The 18,116-nt window shown below is 36.9% G+C and overlaps 1 protein-coding gene across 1 annotated transcript in view; it reads left to right on the forward strand.

Moving 5' to 3' along the window:
- Window positions 1-18,116, forward strand: part of atm (ATM serine/threonine kinase) — a 138,004-nt gene that overhangs the window by 52,363 nt on the left and 67,525 nt on the right. Inside the window, exons 28-31 of the mRNA XM_061925914.1 lie at window positions 2,174-2,300; window positions 2,379-2,602; window positions 8,670-8,844; window positions 8,931-9,089. Coding sequence (XP_061781898.1) covers window positions 2,174-2,300; window positions 2,379-2,602; window positions 8,670-8,844; window positions 8,931-9,089 — 685 coding nt within the window. The remainder of the gene's footprint in view (window positions 1-2,173; window positions 2,301-2,378; window positions 2,603-8,669; window positions 8,845-8,930; window positions 9,090-18,116) is intronic.

The raw sequence follows: 18,116 nt of genomic DNA on the forward strand, positions 1-18,116 counted from the left end.
TTATCTATTGGAATTGTTTAGTACTGTTAAAAGTGTTTATACTATTTATGCTTTCAAGTCCAAGTTGAAGAAATCTTGTTAAATGTCGACAGCATAACTACCAAAATACAGAAGTATGTCCTTAATATTTTTGCAGTGCTATTTCTGTTGAAAAGTTCAAATGATTACATTAGAGATGTGATGTGCCACTTTTCAAGTGTCTGATGGCTTCAATTAATTTTCATTCATTTTTCATATTTTGAATTCTTTTGAAAGGCTTACAAAAAAACTACATTTGAATTGTAATTCCATGCTATTGACAGGACTATTAATTTTAATGAAGTTAGCTTACCATGTTTACAGTATGATAATTGTGATAGAAATGTGAATTTTAGGCACAGAATATTTTTTACAATTGAACAAGGCAGTAGATTATACAAGCTTGGACAGAAAGTTAATAATGACACCAATTTTTTTTTTAATGGAATTGTTTAGTACTGTTTTACCATTTGTTTACTGTAAAAAGTGTTTATACTTTCAATTAACAAATTGAAGTCTTGTGAAAGGTTGACAGGATAACTGGCATTAACTGTCAAAATAATTTCAAACTATTGAAGTTAGCTTACAGAATAAACATGTCAATCAACCCATATGATTTTTGCTGTAATATTTTTGTTTTGAAAAGTCACTGTGACTGATAGAAAAGTGATGGTTTTAGCAACATTTTAACCTGTCTGAATGCCAATAATCATTTTGCGTCGGGGGGCCTGCGGCCCTTGGACCCTGGCTACTAGGTTTTTCTGATTTCAAAAGTTGGCAGGTATGACATTCACTCACAATCGCGCACGAGCATACGTCCATACGGAAGTAATACAAATAAAGCTTTTCAAAACAAAAGCAGCACCGTTGTATTGCGCACTCGAGATAAATACTTTTTAAAATTTATTTTGTAATTTATGATTGGCCTCACGCGGGCCGGACGGGGACGTACAAAGGGCCGGGTGTGGCCCGCGGGCCGCAGAATGCCCAAGTCTGCTCTAACCGCGAGGCCACTGAGCCGTATTTTCCGCACCATAAGCCGCCCTGGGTTATAAGCCGCGCCTTCAATGAACGGCATATTTCAAAACTTTGTCCACCTATAAGCCGCCCCGTGTTATAAGCCGCATCTAACTGCGCTAAAGGGAATGTCAAAAAACAGTCAGATAGCTCAGTCAAACTTTAATAATATATTAAAAACCAGCGTGATGTGGGCGCGCATGGAGTCGTATATCAACATGGACGGAGCTGCGTGAAAAAAGCCACCCGGCCTCTTCGCGTAAACTTCCCTTAACCACTCGCTCATCTTTTCTTCATCCATCCATCCCTTCGAGTTAGCTTTTATGATGACGCCGGCTGGAAAGGTCTCTTTTGGCAAGGTCTTCCTTTTGAATATCACCATGGGTGGAAGTTTCTGGCCATTAGCATGGCAAGCTAGAACCACAGTGAAGGATGACTTCTCATTCCCTGTGGTGCGAATATTCACCGTACGTGCTCCCGTTGTATCCACAGTGCGGTTCACAGGAATATCAAAAGTCAGTGGAACCTCGTCCATGTTGATAATGTTCTCTGGCCGGATCTTTTTTTCAGCTATCTTGTTTTTACAATATGCACGGAAAGTAGCCAGCTTTTCTTGAAAGTCTTTAGGCAGTTGCTGTGAAATAGTTGTCCGTGTGCGGATGGAGAGATTGCGTCTTTTCATGAACCGGAAACCTGTCGCTTAGTAGGAGCCATTTTGTGGTCTTTACAGATGTAAACACACAAAGGAAATGAAACGTAATATCCGCGCGCTTCTTCTTCTTCTACGCGGGCGGGTGGTTGCTTACAGTAGAAGAAGAAGCGCTTCCTCTTCTACGGGGAAAAAAGATGGCGGCTGTTTACCGTAGTTGCGAGACCGAAACTTTATGAAAATGAATCTTAATATTAATCCATATATAAAGCGCACCGGGTTATAAGCCGGACTGTCAGCTTTTGAGTAAATTTGTGGTTTTTAGGTGCGGCTAATAGTGCGGAAAATACGGTACTCCTTTTTCCATGTTCATTTGCTGAAAAGCCCCCTTTGTCCCTCAGGACCCCAGGCTTATTTTCAGTCTTTTTCATGAAGTTCAAATAACAGGCCTGACATTTCCCAAAGCTCTTTTTGTGACCATCTCCATAGGGAACTGGACCCTGTCCCAAACCCGCCATATTTCAGCTCGCATGTCATCAAAGCCACTCTGGAGTACCTCAGCAAGTGTCACAGTGCCAACCACAAGTCACTGGTGGCCATTCTGTCAAAAAGTCCAGTAAGATCTTCTCTAATCATCTCACAATCATTCTACCTTCTTTATGTCAACTCTACCTTTTGTCTTGGTCCTCGTCAGATGTCCATTCAGAAGATCCTGCTGGCAGTGTGTGAGAAGGCCGCCGGGACCACCAACGCTTACGAACGCCACCGTGTCCTCCTGATGTATCACCTCTTTGTGCACCTGCTGCTCAGGGAGGTGAAGGACGGACTGGGAGGAGCCTGGGCCTTCGTCCTCAGAGACGTCATCTACACGCTCATCCATTTTATCAACAGCCGGCTGGTGCACGCCCACGCACGCAGGTTGGTGCTGACATCCTCCTGGGAGAGGCGGGCTTCACCTTGGACCAATCACAATTTCTTTCCCACAAAATAATTTTAGTCCAAAATATGCATCAAAATGAAATTCAAGTTTGGATAAAATAGTAAAAAAAAAAAAAAAAAGGAATTTTAGTGAAAACCCCAAAAGCAGTGAAGTTGTGTAAATGGCAGAGGTGTGGACTCGAGTCACATGACTTGGACTCGAGTCAGACTCGAGTCATGAATTTGATGACTTTAGACTCGACTTGACAAAATGTAAAAAGACTTGCAACTCGACTTCGACTTTAACATCAATGACTTGTGACTTCACTTGGACTTGAGCCTTTTGAATTGACATGACTTGACATGACTTGCTACTTTCCCCAAAACCCAAAGATGAAAAAGTTATTCGGGAGCGCTCCGTATTTTTCATTGTGTACTTGTCTATCAGCGTTGCGTGTGTCAGCTGGTGTGCTCTCAGTACAACAGCCAATCAAATTACATCTACTTTGTTTTCATCACACAGCATTCATCCAATCAAATTGCAGGACAACCAACGAAGAAGACATGTCCAAACCACACGCCAGTGAACAAAAAATGATACCTAAAATAATTTCGTTTGGGTATAAAAATTACGAGGTGGTCAACACAAAACGGTTTGCAGTATGCAACACATGCGGTTCCAAAATGACTGATGGAGAGGCAACAACTTCCAACTTCATCCAGCATTTGAAGTTGCACAAAGAACGGTAAGTTTTGAATGTAAGATAATGTTTATTGGCTAAGTAACGTGACTTTTATTTGCTGTGTAGTTAAATCAGTGAGGCTGTAAACTCACTGCTAACGTTATAACGTTATTGCAAACACGGGAGTCTGTTGCAGTTCACTACCTTATTCATACTTTTTGTTCAGTGATTTTTTTTAAGCAGGGTTACGTTAGTCAATATATCACACGTAACGTTAGACGGCGGTCAGCAGCACCGCGTATTTTAGCCACCTAAAAAAAGACAAAAATAGTCAAATAAAGGTCAGTTAAAATGTATACTATATTATGAATATGTGTACCGTTTTAGCTAGCTTTCTGACATACTGTTGGTTGTTTACCTCAGTGGTCCCCAACCACCGGGCCGCGGCCCGGTACTGGTCCGTGGATCGATTGGTATCGGGCCGCACAAGAATTTTTTTTTTTTTTTTTCTTTTTTTAATTAAATCAACATAAAAAACACAAGATACACTTACAAGTAGTGCACCAACCCAAAACAACTCTCTCCCCCCTTTTGTTCTGGGCATTGAACATGAAGACTCTTCCTTCACTGTTCCGAGTGGCCATGAGAGTCTTGGCAGTGCCTGCCTCCAGTGCTCCAGTGGAGCGAGTTTTCAGCCATGGTGGCATCATACTACGCCCCCATCGTGCACAAATGACTGACTGACTCTTGGCTAATTTGGTCTTTTGCAAATGCAATGCAGCATAGGGCCCTGACATATAAAAAGTACAACTTTTTTGTTATGTTCACGTATATGTCATGTTTTTTCAATGTTAACACTTTTGTACAAATAAGTACATTTGCACTTTATTTTTCAATGTGTTTGTTCTGTAAAGGAATGAGTTAATGTTTAAAATGACTGGTTAATAGTGCTATTATAAAGTGCAATGTCAGCACAATTTTCTTTCCTGCAATTTAAAATGCACTTGTTTTAATAAATAAATACAGCGTTTGAAAAGCATACACAATCTGTGTTAATATATTAGTCTGTGGTTAAAAGGACTTGAAAGGACTCGAAACTCAAAATGCAGGACTTAGGACTTGACTTGAGACTTTCCAGTCTTGACTTTGGACTTGACTCGGGGCTTGCCTGTCTTGACTCGGGACTTGACTCGGACTTGAGGGCAAAGACTTGAGACTTACTTGTGACTTGTAAAACAATGACTTGGTCCCACCTCTGGTAAATGGTACATAAAAAGAGAATACAACAAATCCTTTTCAACTTATATTCAATTGAATAGACGGCAAAGACAAGATATTTCATGTTCACACTGAGAAACTTTATTTTTTTGCAAATATTAGCTCATGTAGAATTTGATGCCTGCAACATGTTTAAAAAAAAAGCTGGCACAAGTGGCAAAAAAGACTGAGAAGGATGAGGAATGCTCATCAAAGTAAGGCTGCAGCTAACGATTATTTTTCTATCGATTAATCTATAGATTATTTTTTTCGATTAATCGGTTAATCTATAGATTATTTTTTCCGATTAATCTATAGATTATTTTTCCTTTTGCCGATTATTTTTTTAATTTAAAATGAAGATGAAAAAATAAATGTTTACAAAAAAAAAGTATGGCCACTCAGTCAACATTGACAACAACATGACAAAATATTCTGTAACAATGTAAACATTTAAAACTTTTAACATTTAACAAAATTAAAAGTAGCTTATTTGCTTTTTAATGTGCAAATATAAAAGTAAACATCCAGTGCAAATCTTAATATTCTGCAATAGTATAAGCATTTCAAAAGTAAAAGTATTGCTTATTTTGCTTTAAAATGTGCAAAAATAAAGATAAACATCCAATACAAAAAAGTGCAAAAGGAAATATTCTGTAACAGTGTAAACATTTCAACAAAAGTAAAAGTATTGCTTATTTTGCTTAATAACGCAACAATGATAGTATGATTAAAGTGAAAGTTAATTGTTGGTTTGTACATAGTATATGTAACTGTTAATGTTGTAAAAGGTATTTGCACAACTAGTTAACGTTAGCGTTAAAGAGGAGCGCGTCATTGTAAACACTGAGCAGGCACGCCAAACGCGCCTCTCAGAGCGAAACAGTGTTTTAGTTTATGAATTTACAACGCAGATACAAATGACACATTCATGTTTTTGTGTAATGATGACAACGTATACTCACGCGGACCATTGACTAGTTGATGGTGATGTCAAGAACGCTGTCGGGTGTTTTCTTTTCAAATGTTCCTTCATAGCCGTTGTGCTGCTATGATAGGCCATTTCCGCTCGACACAGTGTGCATACAACAACTGTCAAGTGTTTTGCTTTTTTCGCTGTGCTTATCCCACACTTGAAGGGATGTACCAATGCTGAATGTGGCTTCTGGATTTCACTCAAAAGACCAGACCGTAGTTACTTATTCCTTTTATTTTCCTTTAGTTTGCAACAGTTTTTCCAACAAAGAAACAGCTTCTTTTTTCTTCTTTAGTCTTTTTAGCAGTCTTTAGCAGTGTTAGTAGACTTTAGTTTCTTTAGCTGTCATTAGCTGTCTTTAGTAGCCTTTAGTAGCCTTTAGCTTCTTTAGTAGGTGAAAAACCTTTAAGGACAAAACACCACAAGATAAACATGCTGTAAAAAATCAATCAATTATCAATCCCATAATTTACAATTATTAATTAGGCTATCAAACTCTTAACCATTAAACAAGTGCAAGAAAATGGACACATCTTTTCCCTTTAAGTTAAAACAGATTTTAAATAAATTGTCTCAACATAAATGCACCAAGATACATATAAAATACATTTAAACCCAGAAACACGTTTCAGCCTTACATCAAAGACTTATTTGGAACATCCCACAGTTGAACAGGATAATTGGGAACAGGTGGGCGCCATGATTGGGTAGAAATGCTTAGTCGTTCACAAACAAGGACGGGGCGAGGGTCACCACTTTGTCAACAAATGCCCGAGCAAATTGTTTAAGAACAACATTTCTCAACAAGGAATTTAGGGATTTCACCATCTACGCTCCGTAATATCATCAAAAGGTTCAGAGAATGTGGAGAAATCACTGCACGTACGCCATGATATTACACACCTTGGATCCCTCAGGCGGTACTGCATCAAAAAGCCACATCAGTGTGTAAAGGATATCACCACACGGGCTCAGGAACAATTTCCCTTGTTGATCATTAAAAGTTTGTCTAAGTTTAAGGAACACTTCAGAAAACCACTGTCAGTAACTACAGTTGGTCGCTACATCTGTAAGTGCAAGTTAAAATTCTCCTATGCAAAGCCAAAGCCATTTATCAACAACACCCAGAAACGCTTCGCTGGGCCCGAGCTCATCTAAGACGGACTGATGCAAAGTGGAAAAGTGTTCTGTGGTCTGACGAGTCCACATTTCAAATTGTTTTTGGAGACTGTGGACGTCGTGTCCTCCGGACCAAAGAGGAAAAGAACCATCCGGACTGTTCTGGGCGCAAAGTGTAAAAGGCAGCATGTGTGATGGTATGGGGGTGTATTAGTGGCCAAGACATGGGTAACTTACACATCTGTGAAGGCACCATTAATGCTGAAAGGTACATACAGGTTTTGGAACAACATATGTTGCCATCCAAGCAACGTTACCATGGATGCCCCTGCTTATTTCAGCAAGACAATGCCAAGCCACGTGTTACAACAGCCTGGCTTCATAGTAAAAGAGTGCGGGTACTAGACTGGCCTGCCTGTAGTCCAGACATTGAAAATGTGTGGTGCAATATGTGTTACGGCTCAGGCTCCTGCCAACGCCGCTCATCCGTCTGTGCGCACCTCGGGACACGCCCACGGGTGCGCACATCCAGGGACGCGCCGCGCGCGTCCCCGCCCTGCAGCAGCCACCAGCTGCAATCACTCACCGGCAATCTACACTCCTGGGTCTGACTGATGAGGGCAGGCTCAATAAAGGACCAGTGGACCCAAGGATCGGGCGGGAACTTACTGTTGTGTATGGACTAAAGGGGAGGTGACACCAGGGGGCAGTATGTACAATTATTTATTATATATATATATTGTATATTCAATATATATAATAATAACAAACAATACTAATATAAACTAAGGAAATGGAGTGTGAACTAGAATACAAGAGTGTGTGGTGTAAGACTATGTGTGTAGTTAACTGAAGTGAGTGTTACCAACGTGTTGAACGAGATACGAGGAAGTCCATGGGGCAGGCAGGTTATCCGGGGCGAGAGAGAGGCGTCGGAATCCAGGGGCGAGCAAGAGGTCGAGGAACAAAGGAAGCAGTCAGAGTCCAGAGGGAGATCCAGGGGGAAAAATGAGACGCACAGCTCACTTTCCAGGCGACGGAGGGTACTGCGGGGACACGGGAGAAGACAAGGGACAAATCAAGGCACGGAGAGGAAACACGAATATAGCATAAAGCTTGTTGCTTACGGTACACCATGAGAAAGCTAAGTTCCCGCCCAATCCTTGGGTCCTCTGGTCCTTTATTGAGCCTGCCCTCATCAGACCCAGGAGTGTAGATTGCCGGTGAGTGATTGCAGCTGGTGGCTGCTGCAGGGCGGGGACGCGCGCGGCGCGTCCCTGGATGTGCGCACCCGTGGGCGTGTCCCGAGGTGCGCACAGACGGATGAGCGGCGTTGGCAGGAGCCTGAGCCGTAACAATATGAAGACTAAAATATGAGAAGGGAGACTGTTGAACAACTTAAGCTGTACATATAGCAAGAATGGGAAAGAATTCCACTTCAAAAATGTGTCTCCTCAGTTCCCAAACCTTTACTGAGTGTTGTTAAAAGGAAAGGCCATGTAACACACTGGTAAAATGCCCCTCTCACAACTTTTTTGACATGTGTTGCTGCCATTAAATTCTAAGTTCATTAATATTTGAAAAAATAACAAAAGTTTCTCTGTTGGAACATTAAATATCTTGTCTTGGAAAGCATAAAAAAAGAAAAACATGTCTTACATGAAGATGTGAATGACCAAAAAAAAAGTGTAGCTCCTCTTCAAGTTGTTAGTGAGGTTTAACAACGTACACCACCTGGCACGGTCCTCGTTAACACATGCACTCACGGGACATTACATCCACTATTCATTAGCCATCCATCCATTTTCTACCGCTTTTCCTTTCTGGGGTCGCGGGGGGTGCTGGAGTCTATCTCAGCTGCATTCGGGCGGAAGGCGGGGTACACCCTGGACAAGTCGCCACCTCATCACAGGGCCAACACAGATAGACAGACAACATTCCCACTCACATTCACACACTAGGGCCCATTTAGTGTTGCCAATCAACCTATCCCCAGCTGCATGTTTTTGGCATATTTGATATTTTGTTCCAGATCATTCCAATTGGATGAAGTCTCCAACCGAAGCTTGTCGTTGTGCTGTGACCTCCTGACCTCTGTGTGCCAGGCTGCACTGCAGTTCTGTGCCGACGCTCTAGACTGCCACCTGCAGGTCATTGTTGGCACTCTCACAGCACAGGTGACCAGCCAGCCAGCCATCTCACAACAGGTACGTGTTAGGATGGAATCCTCCAACATACCAAATGAGTAAAAGGTGTATCTTAAGTGCTGTCTGGTCTCCTTGTCTCCCTCAAGGTGCTCAGTCTGCTGCACCTTCTTGTCGTCCACAATCGAGAGAAGCTGAAAGCCGCCATCTGCAAGTTGGAGCCTTTCCCTGACCTCCCTGAATTCCGAGAGCTGCGCTCTGTCCAGAACCTTCTCAAATACAACGGGGGCACCTTCACCTTGAGACAGGTAAGGAGCGACCACATGAGCTTATTGCCTTTATCTGCAAGCAACTTGAATAGAATAGAATAGAATAGAAAGTACTTTATTGATCCCTGGGGGAAATTCAGCACCACAGTTCGCTCACAATAGACAATAAACACATTTTTTACATGTGAATAATATAAATACAGTCTATTTATTATACAGCATTATTCACATGTGAATAATATAAATACAGTCTATTATACAGCATTATTCACATGTGAATAATATAAATACAGTCTATTATACAGCATTATTCACATGTGAATAATATAAATACAGTATTATACAGCATTATTCACATGTGAATAATATAAATACAGTCTATTATACAGCATTATTCACATGTGAATAATATAAATACAGTCTATTATACAGCATTATTCACATGTGAATAATACAAATACAGTCTATTATACAGCATTATTCACATGTGAATAACAAATACAGTCAATTATACAGCATTATTCACATGTGAATAACATAAATACAGTCTATTATACAGCATTATTCACATGTGAATAACAAATACAGTCTATTATACAGCATTATTCACATGTGAATAACATAAATACAGTCTATTATACAGCATTATTCACATGTGAATAACATAAATAGTCTATTATACAGCATTATTCACATGTGAATAATATAAATAGTCTTTTATACAGCATTATTCACATGTGAATAATATAAATACAGTCTATTATACAGCATTATTCACATGTGAATAACATAAATACAGTATTATATACAGCATTATTCACATGTGAATAATATAAATACAGTCTATTATACAGCATTATTCACATGTGAATAGCATAAATACAGTCAATTAGACAGCATTATTCACATGTGAATAACATAAATACAGTCTATTATACAGCATTATTCACATGTAAATAACATAAATACAGTCTATTATACAGCATTATTCACATGTAAATAATACAAATACAGTCTATTATACAGCATTATTCACATGTGAATAACAAATACAGTCAATTATACAGCATTATTCACATGTGAATAACATAAATACAGTCTATTATACAGCATTATTCACATGTGAATAACAAATACAGTCTATTATACAGCATTATTCACATGTGAATAACATAAATACAGTCTATTATACAGCATTATTCACATGTGAATAACATAGTCTATTATACAGCATTATTCACATGTGAATAATATAAATAGTCTTTTATACAGCATTATTCACATGTGAATAATATAAATACAGTCTATTATACAGCATTATTCACATGTGAATAACATAAATACAGTCTTATATACAGCATTATTCACATGTGAATAATATAAATACAGTCTATTATACAGCATTATTCACATGTGAATAACATAAATACAGTCAATTAGACAGCATTATTCACATGTGAATAACATAAATACAGTCTATTATACAGCATTATTCACATGTGAATAACATAAATACAGTCTATTATACAGCATTATTTACATGTGAATAATATAAATACAGTCTATTATACAACATTATTTACATGTGAATAATATAAATACAGTCTATTATACAGCAATATTCACATGTGAATAACATAAATACAGTCTATTATACAGCATTATTCACATGTGAATAACATAAATACAGTCTATTATACAGCATTATTTACATGTGAATAATATAATTACAGTCAATTAGACAGCATTATTCACATGTGAATAACATAAATAAAGTCTATTATACAGCATTATTCACATGTGAATAACATAAATACAGTCTATTATACAGCATTATTTACATGTGAATAATATAAATACAGTCTATTTATTATACAGCATTATTCACATGTGAATAACATAAATACAGTCTATTACACAGCATTATTCACATGTGAATAACAGTCTATTATACAGCATTATTTACATGTGAATAATATAAATACAGTCTATTTATTATACAGCATTATTCACATGTGAATAACATAAATACAGTCTATTACACAGCATTATTCACATGTGAATAACAGTCTATTATACAGCATTATTCACATGTGAATAACATAAATACAGTCTATTATACAGCATTATTCACATGTGAATAACATAAATACAGTCTATTATACAGCATTATTCACATGTGAATAATATAAAGTCTATTATACAGCATTATTCATATGTGAATAACATAAATACAGTCAATTATACAGCATTATTCACATGTGAATAACATAAATACAGTCTATTATACAGCATTATTCACATGTGAATAACATAAATGCAGTCTATTATACAGCATTATTCACATGTGAATAACATAAATACAGTCTATTATACAGCATTATTCACATGTGAATAACATAATTACAGTCAATTAGACAGCATTATTCACATGTGAATAACATAAATACAGTCTATTATACAGTATTATTCACATGTGAATAACATAAATACAGTCTATTATACAGCATTATTTACATGTGAATAATATAAATACAGTCTATTATACAACATTATTTACATGTGAATAATATAAATACAGTCTATTATACAGCAATATTCACATGTGAATAACATAAATACAGTCTATTATACAGCATTATTCACATGTGAATAACATAAATACAGTCTATTATACAGCATTATTTACATGTGAATAATATAATTAGTCAATTAGACAGCATTATTCACATGTGAATAACATAAATACAGTCTATTATACAGCATTATTCACATGTGAATAACATAAATACAGTCTATTATACAGCATTATTTACATGTGAATAATATAAATACAGTCTATTTATTATACAGCATTATTCACATGTGAATAACATAAATACAGTCTATTACACAGCATTATTCACATGTGAATAACAGTCTATTATACAGCATTATTCACATGTGAATAACATAAATACAGTATTATACAGCATTATTCACATGTGAATAACATAAATACAGTCTATTATACAGCATTATTCACATGTGAATAATATAAAGTCTATTATACAGCATTATTCATATGTGAATAACATAAATACAGTCAATTATACAGCATTATTCACATGTGAATAACACAAATACAGTATTATACAGCATTATGCACATGTGAATAACAAATACAGTCTATTATACAGCATTATTCACATGTGAATAACATAAATACAGTCTATTATACAGCATTATTCACATGTGAATAATATAAATACAGTCTATTATACAGCATTATTCACATGTGAATAATATAAATACAGTCTATTATACAGCATTATTCACATGTGAATAATATAAATACAGTCTATTATACAGCATTATTCACATGTGAATAACATAAATACAGTCTATTATACAGCATTATTCACATGTGAATAACATAAATACAGTCTATTATACAGCATTATTCACATGTGAATAACATAAATACAGTCTATTATACAGCATTATTCACATGTGAATAATATAAATACAGTCTATTATACAGCATTATTCACATGTGAATAACATAAATACAGTCTATTATACAGCATTATTCACATGTGAATAATATAAATACAGTCTATTATACAGCAATATTCACATGTGATTAACGTAAATACAGTCTATTATACAGCATTATTTACATGTGAATAAAATAAATACAGTCTATTATACAGCATTATTCACATGTGAATAATACAAATACAGTCTATTATACAGCATTATTCACATGTGAATAACATAAATACAGTCTATTATACATCATTATTCACATGTGAATAATACAAATACAGTCTATTATACAGCATTATTCACATGTGAATAACATAAATACAGTCTATTATACAGCATTATTCACATGTGAATAATATAAATACAGTCTATTATACAGCATTATTCACATGTGAATAATACAAATACAGTCTATTATACAGCATTATTCACATGTGAATAACATAAATACAGTCAATTATACAGCATTATTCACATGTGAATAACATAAATACAGTCTATTATACAGCATTATTCACATGTGAATAACATAAATACAGTCTATTATACAGCATTATTCACATGTGAATAACATAAATACAGTCTATTATACAGCATTATTTACATGTGAATAATATAAATACAGTCTATTATACAACATTATTTACATGTGAATAATATAAATACAGTCTATTATACAGCATTATTCACATGTGAATAACATAAATACAGTCTATTATACAGCATTATTGACATGTGAATAATATAAATACAGTCTATTCTACAGCATTATTCACATGTGAATAACATAAATACAGTATTATACAGCAATATTCACATGTGAATAACATAAATACAGTCTATTATACAGCATTATTCACATGTGAATAACATAATTACAGTCTATTATACAGCATTATTCACATGTGAATAACATAAATACAGTCTATTATACAGCAGTATTCACATGTGAATAACATAAATGCAGTCTATTATACAGCATTATTCACATGTGAATAACATAAATACAGTATATTATATAGCATTATTCACATGTGAATAACATAAATACAGTCTATTATACAGCATTATTCACATGTGAATAACATAAATACAGTCTATTATACAGCATTATTCACATGTGAATAATATAAATACAGTCTATTATACAGCATTATTTACATGTGAATAATATAAATACAGTCTACTATACAGCATTATTCACATGTGAATAACATAAATACAGTCTATTATACAGCATTATTCACATGTGAATAACATAAATACAGTCTCTTATACAGCATTATTCACATGTGAATAACATAAATACAGTCAATTATACAGCATTATTCACATGTGAATAACATAAATACAGTCTATTATACAGCATTATTCACATGTGAATAACATAAATACAGTCTATTATACAGCATTATTCACATGTGAATAACATAAATACAGTCTATTATACAGCATTATTTACATGTGAATAATATAAATACAGTCTATTATACAACATTATTTACATGTGAATAATATAAATACAGTCTATTATACAGCATTATTCACATGTGAATAACATAAATACAGTCTATTATACAGCATTATTGACATGTGAATAATATAAATACAGTCTATTCTACAGCATTATTCACATGTGAATAACATAAATACAGTATTATACAGCAATATTCACATGTGAATAACATAAATACAGTCTATTATACAGCATTATTCACATGTGAATAACATAATTACAGTCTATTATACAGCATTATTCACATGTGAATAACATAAATACAGTCTATTATACAGCAGTATTCACATGTGAATAACATAAATGCAGTCTATTATACAGCATTATTCACATGTGAATAACATAAATACAGTATATTATATAGCATTATTCACATGTGAATAACATAAATACAGTCTATTATACAGCATTATTCACATGTGAATAACATAAATACAGTCTATTATACAGCATTATTCACATGTGAATAATATAAATACAGTCTATTATACAGCATTATTTACATGTGAATAATATAAATACAGTCTACTATACAGCATTATTCACATGTGAATAACATAAATACAGTCTATTATACAGCATTATTCACATGTGAATAACATAAATACAGTCTCTTATACAGCATTATTCACATGTGAATAACATAAATACAGTCTATTATACAGCATTATTCACATGTGAATAACATAAATACAGTCTATTATACAGCATTATTCACATGTGAATAATCCATCCATCCATCCATCCATTTTCTACCACTTATTCCCTTCTGGGTCTTGGGGGGCACATGCGAATAATATAAATACATTATACATGTGAAGATGCGCCGTTCATACACACGTCATTCATAATCATCATCAAGCAAATAGTATTATCACTGGAGGACTGGGGACTAAACATGTGATACAGTAGCAGACAAGAAGACATGCCCTGATGATGATCTTGTGTGATGACTGTATTATGATGATAGTATATATCTGTATCATCAATCAATTTAAGTGGACCCCGACTTAAACAAGTTGAAAAACTAATTGGGGTGTTACCATTTAGTGGTCAATTGTACGGAATATGTACTTCACTGTGCAACCTACCGTATTTTCCGCACTATAAGGCGCACCTAAAAACCACAAATTTTCTCAAAAGCTAACAGTGCGCCTTATAACCCGGTGCGCTTTATTACGATTAATTTTCATAAAGTTTCGATCTCGCAACTTCGGTAAACAGCCGCCATCTTTTTTCCCGGTAGAACAGGAAGCGCTTCTTCTTCTACGCAAGCAACCGCCAAGGAAAGCACCCGCCCCCATAGAACAGGAAGCGCTTCACCCGCCCCCGGAAGAAGAAGAAAAAACGCGCGGATATCACCGTACGTTTCATTTCCTGTTTACATCTGTAAAGACCACAAAATGGCTCCTACTACGCGACAAGGATCCGGATCATAAAAAGACGCAATCTCTCCATCCGCACACGGATTACTACCGTATTTCACAGCTGATATTCCTGTGAACCGCACTGTGGAACGGGAGCACGTACGGTGAATATTCGCACCACAGGGAATGAGGAGTCATCCTTCACTGTGGTTCTAGCTTGCCATGCTAACTTCCACCCATGGTGATATTCAAAAGGAAGACCTTGCCAAAAGAGACCTTTCCAGCCGGCGTCATCATAAAAGCTAACTCGAAGGGATGGATGGATGAAGAAAAGATGAGCGAGTGGTTAAGGGAAGTTTACGCGAAGAGGCCGGGTGGCTTTTTTCACACAGCTCCGAAGGCGAACACACCTTCACTAAGACGGGCAGATAGCGCCGGTCGACATACGCCAACATCTGCCAGTGGATCGTAAATGCCTGGGCAGATAGTTTCGGTCACAACTGTGGTCCGAGCTTTCCGGAAGGCAGGATTCACAGAACTGCTGCACAACAACAGCGACACTGAATCCGATGACTTCGACGAGGCGGAGCCGGCCATTTTTGGATCCCACGCTTGCGCAACTTTTCAATTCGGACACCGAAGACGAAGAATTCGAAGGATTTACGAATGAAGAATAACTTCAGAAGGTGAGCGCTATGTTTATTTTGTGTGTTGTGACATTAACGTTCGAGCAACATTATGTTGCTATTTATTGCTCTACACCATTTTGAATTTTACTATGTTTGTGATTGCACATTTGCGTACATTTTGGGACAGAGTTGTTAGAACGCTGGTTTTCAATATATTATTAAAGTTTGACTGAACTATCTGACTGTTTTTTTGACATTCACTTTAGCGCAGCGTTTTTTTTGACATTCACTTTAGCGCAGCGTAGGCGCGGCTTATAGTCCGGGGCGGCTTATTGGTGGACAAAATTATGAAATATGTAATTCATAGAAGGTGCGGCTAATAATCCGGTGCGCCTTATAGTGCGGAAAATACGGTACTAATAAAAGTCTCAATCAATTGCTAAGATAGCGGCTAAACTAGCTTGAAACAGCAGAAGAAATATGTGCTTAGTAAAGTTTAAGAAGTGTAGGTGGAAATTAAGCAGATATTAACAGGAGATGAAGAAGTGGATTAAAAGGAGGACAAAATAACGATGTCTGTTGCCGTGTAGCGCCCAGGGACGGGCGATACCAAGGGTAATATCAGTATATGATTGATATTTTTATTTATTACCAAATCATTTTTTAGTCCAGAGCATTCGCATACCATGGTTTATATAGGGCACAGAGTGGGTGGGTACAGGCTGGCCTAGGGGCGTGGTGATTGGCTCATGTGTTACCTAGGAGGTGTTTCCGTCTATGGCGGCATGTTGTTACAATTTCGCTGCGCTTGTTGAGGGATGACAGGTCTGGACGGTAAATAATAAACAGTTTCTCTTTCAAGCATAGGTTGCATCTTTTATTACCACTATTGTAAGGTGTGCTGGACATATATATATATATATATAAATATATATATATATATATATATATATATATATATATATGTACCCGTATTTTCCGCACTATAAGGCGCACCTAAAAACCACACATTTTCTCAAAAGCTGACAGTGCGCCTTATAACCCGGTGCGCTTTATTACGATTCATTTTCATAAAGTTTCGATCCCGCAACTTCGGTAAACAGCCGCCATCTTTTTTCCCGGTAGAACAGGAAGCGCTTCTTCTTCTACGCAAGCAACCGCCAAGGAAAGCACCCGCCCCCATAGAACAGGAAGCGCTTCTTCTTCTACTGTAAGCAACCACCCGCCCCCGGAAGAAGAAGAAAAAACGCGCGGATATCACCGTACGTTTCATTTCCTGTTTACATCTGTAAAGACCACAAAATGGCTCCTACTAAACGACAGGGATCCGGTTCATAAAAAGACGCAACCTCTCCATCCGCACACGGATTACTACCGTATTTCACAGCAACTGAACCGCACTGTGGAACGGGAGCACGTACGGTGAATATTCGCTCCACAGGGAATGAGAAGTCATCCTTCACTGTGGTTCTAGCTTGCCATGCTAACTTCCACCCATGGTGATATTCAAAAGGAAGACCTTGCCAAAAGAGACCTTTCCAGCCGGCGTCATCATAAAAGCTAACTCGAAGGGATGGATGGATGAAGAAAAGATGAGCGAGTGGGTAAGGGAAGTTTACGCGAAGAGGCCGGGTGGCTTTTTTCACGCAGCTCCGAAGGCGAACACACCTTCACTAAGACGGGCAGACAGCGCCGGACGACATACGCCAACATTTGCCAGTGGATCGTAAATGCCTGGGCAGATATTTCGGTCACAACTGTGGTCCGAGCTTTCCGGAAGGCAGGATTCACAGAACTACTGGACAACAACAGCGACACTGACTCCGATTACTTCGACGAGACGGAACCGGCCATTTTGGATCCCACGCTTGCGCAACTTTTCAATTCGGACACCGAAGACGAAGAATTCGAAGGATTTACGAATGAAGAATAACTTCAGAAGGTGAGCGCTATGTTTATTTTGTGTGTTGTGACATTAACGTTCGAGCAACATTATGTTACTATTGCTCTACACCATTTTGAA

This window comes from Nerophis lumbriciformis, linkage group LG30 (assembly GCF_033978685.3).
Source record: "Nerophis lumbriciformis linkage group LG30, RoL_Nlum_v2.1, whole genome shotgun sequence".
In the NCBI taxonomy this organism is placed as follows: Eukaryota; Metazoa; Chordata; class Actinopteri; order Syngnathiformes; family Syngnathidae; genus Nerophis; species Nerophis lumbriciformis.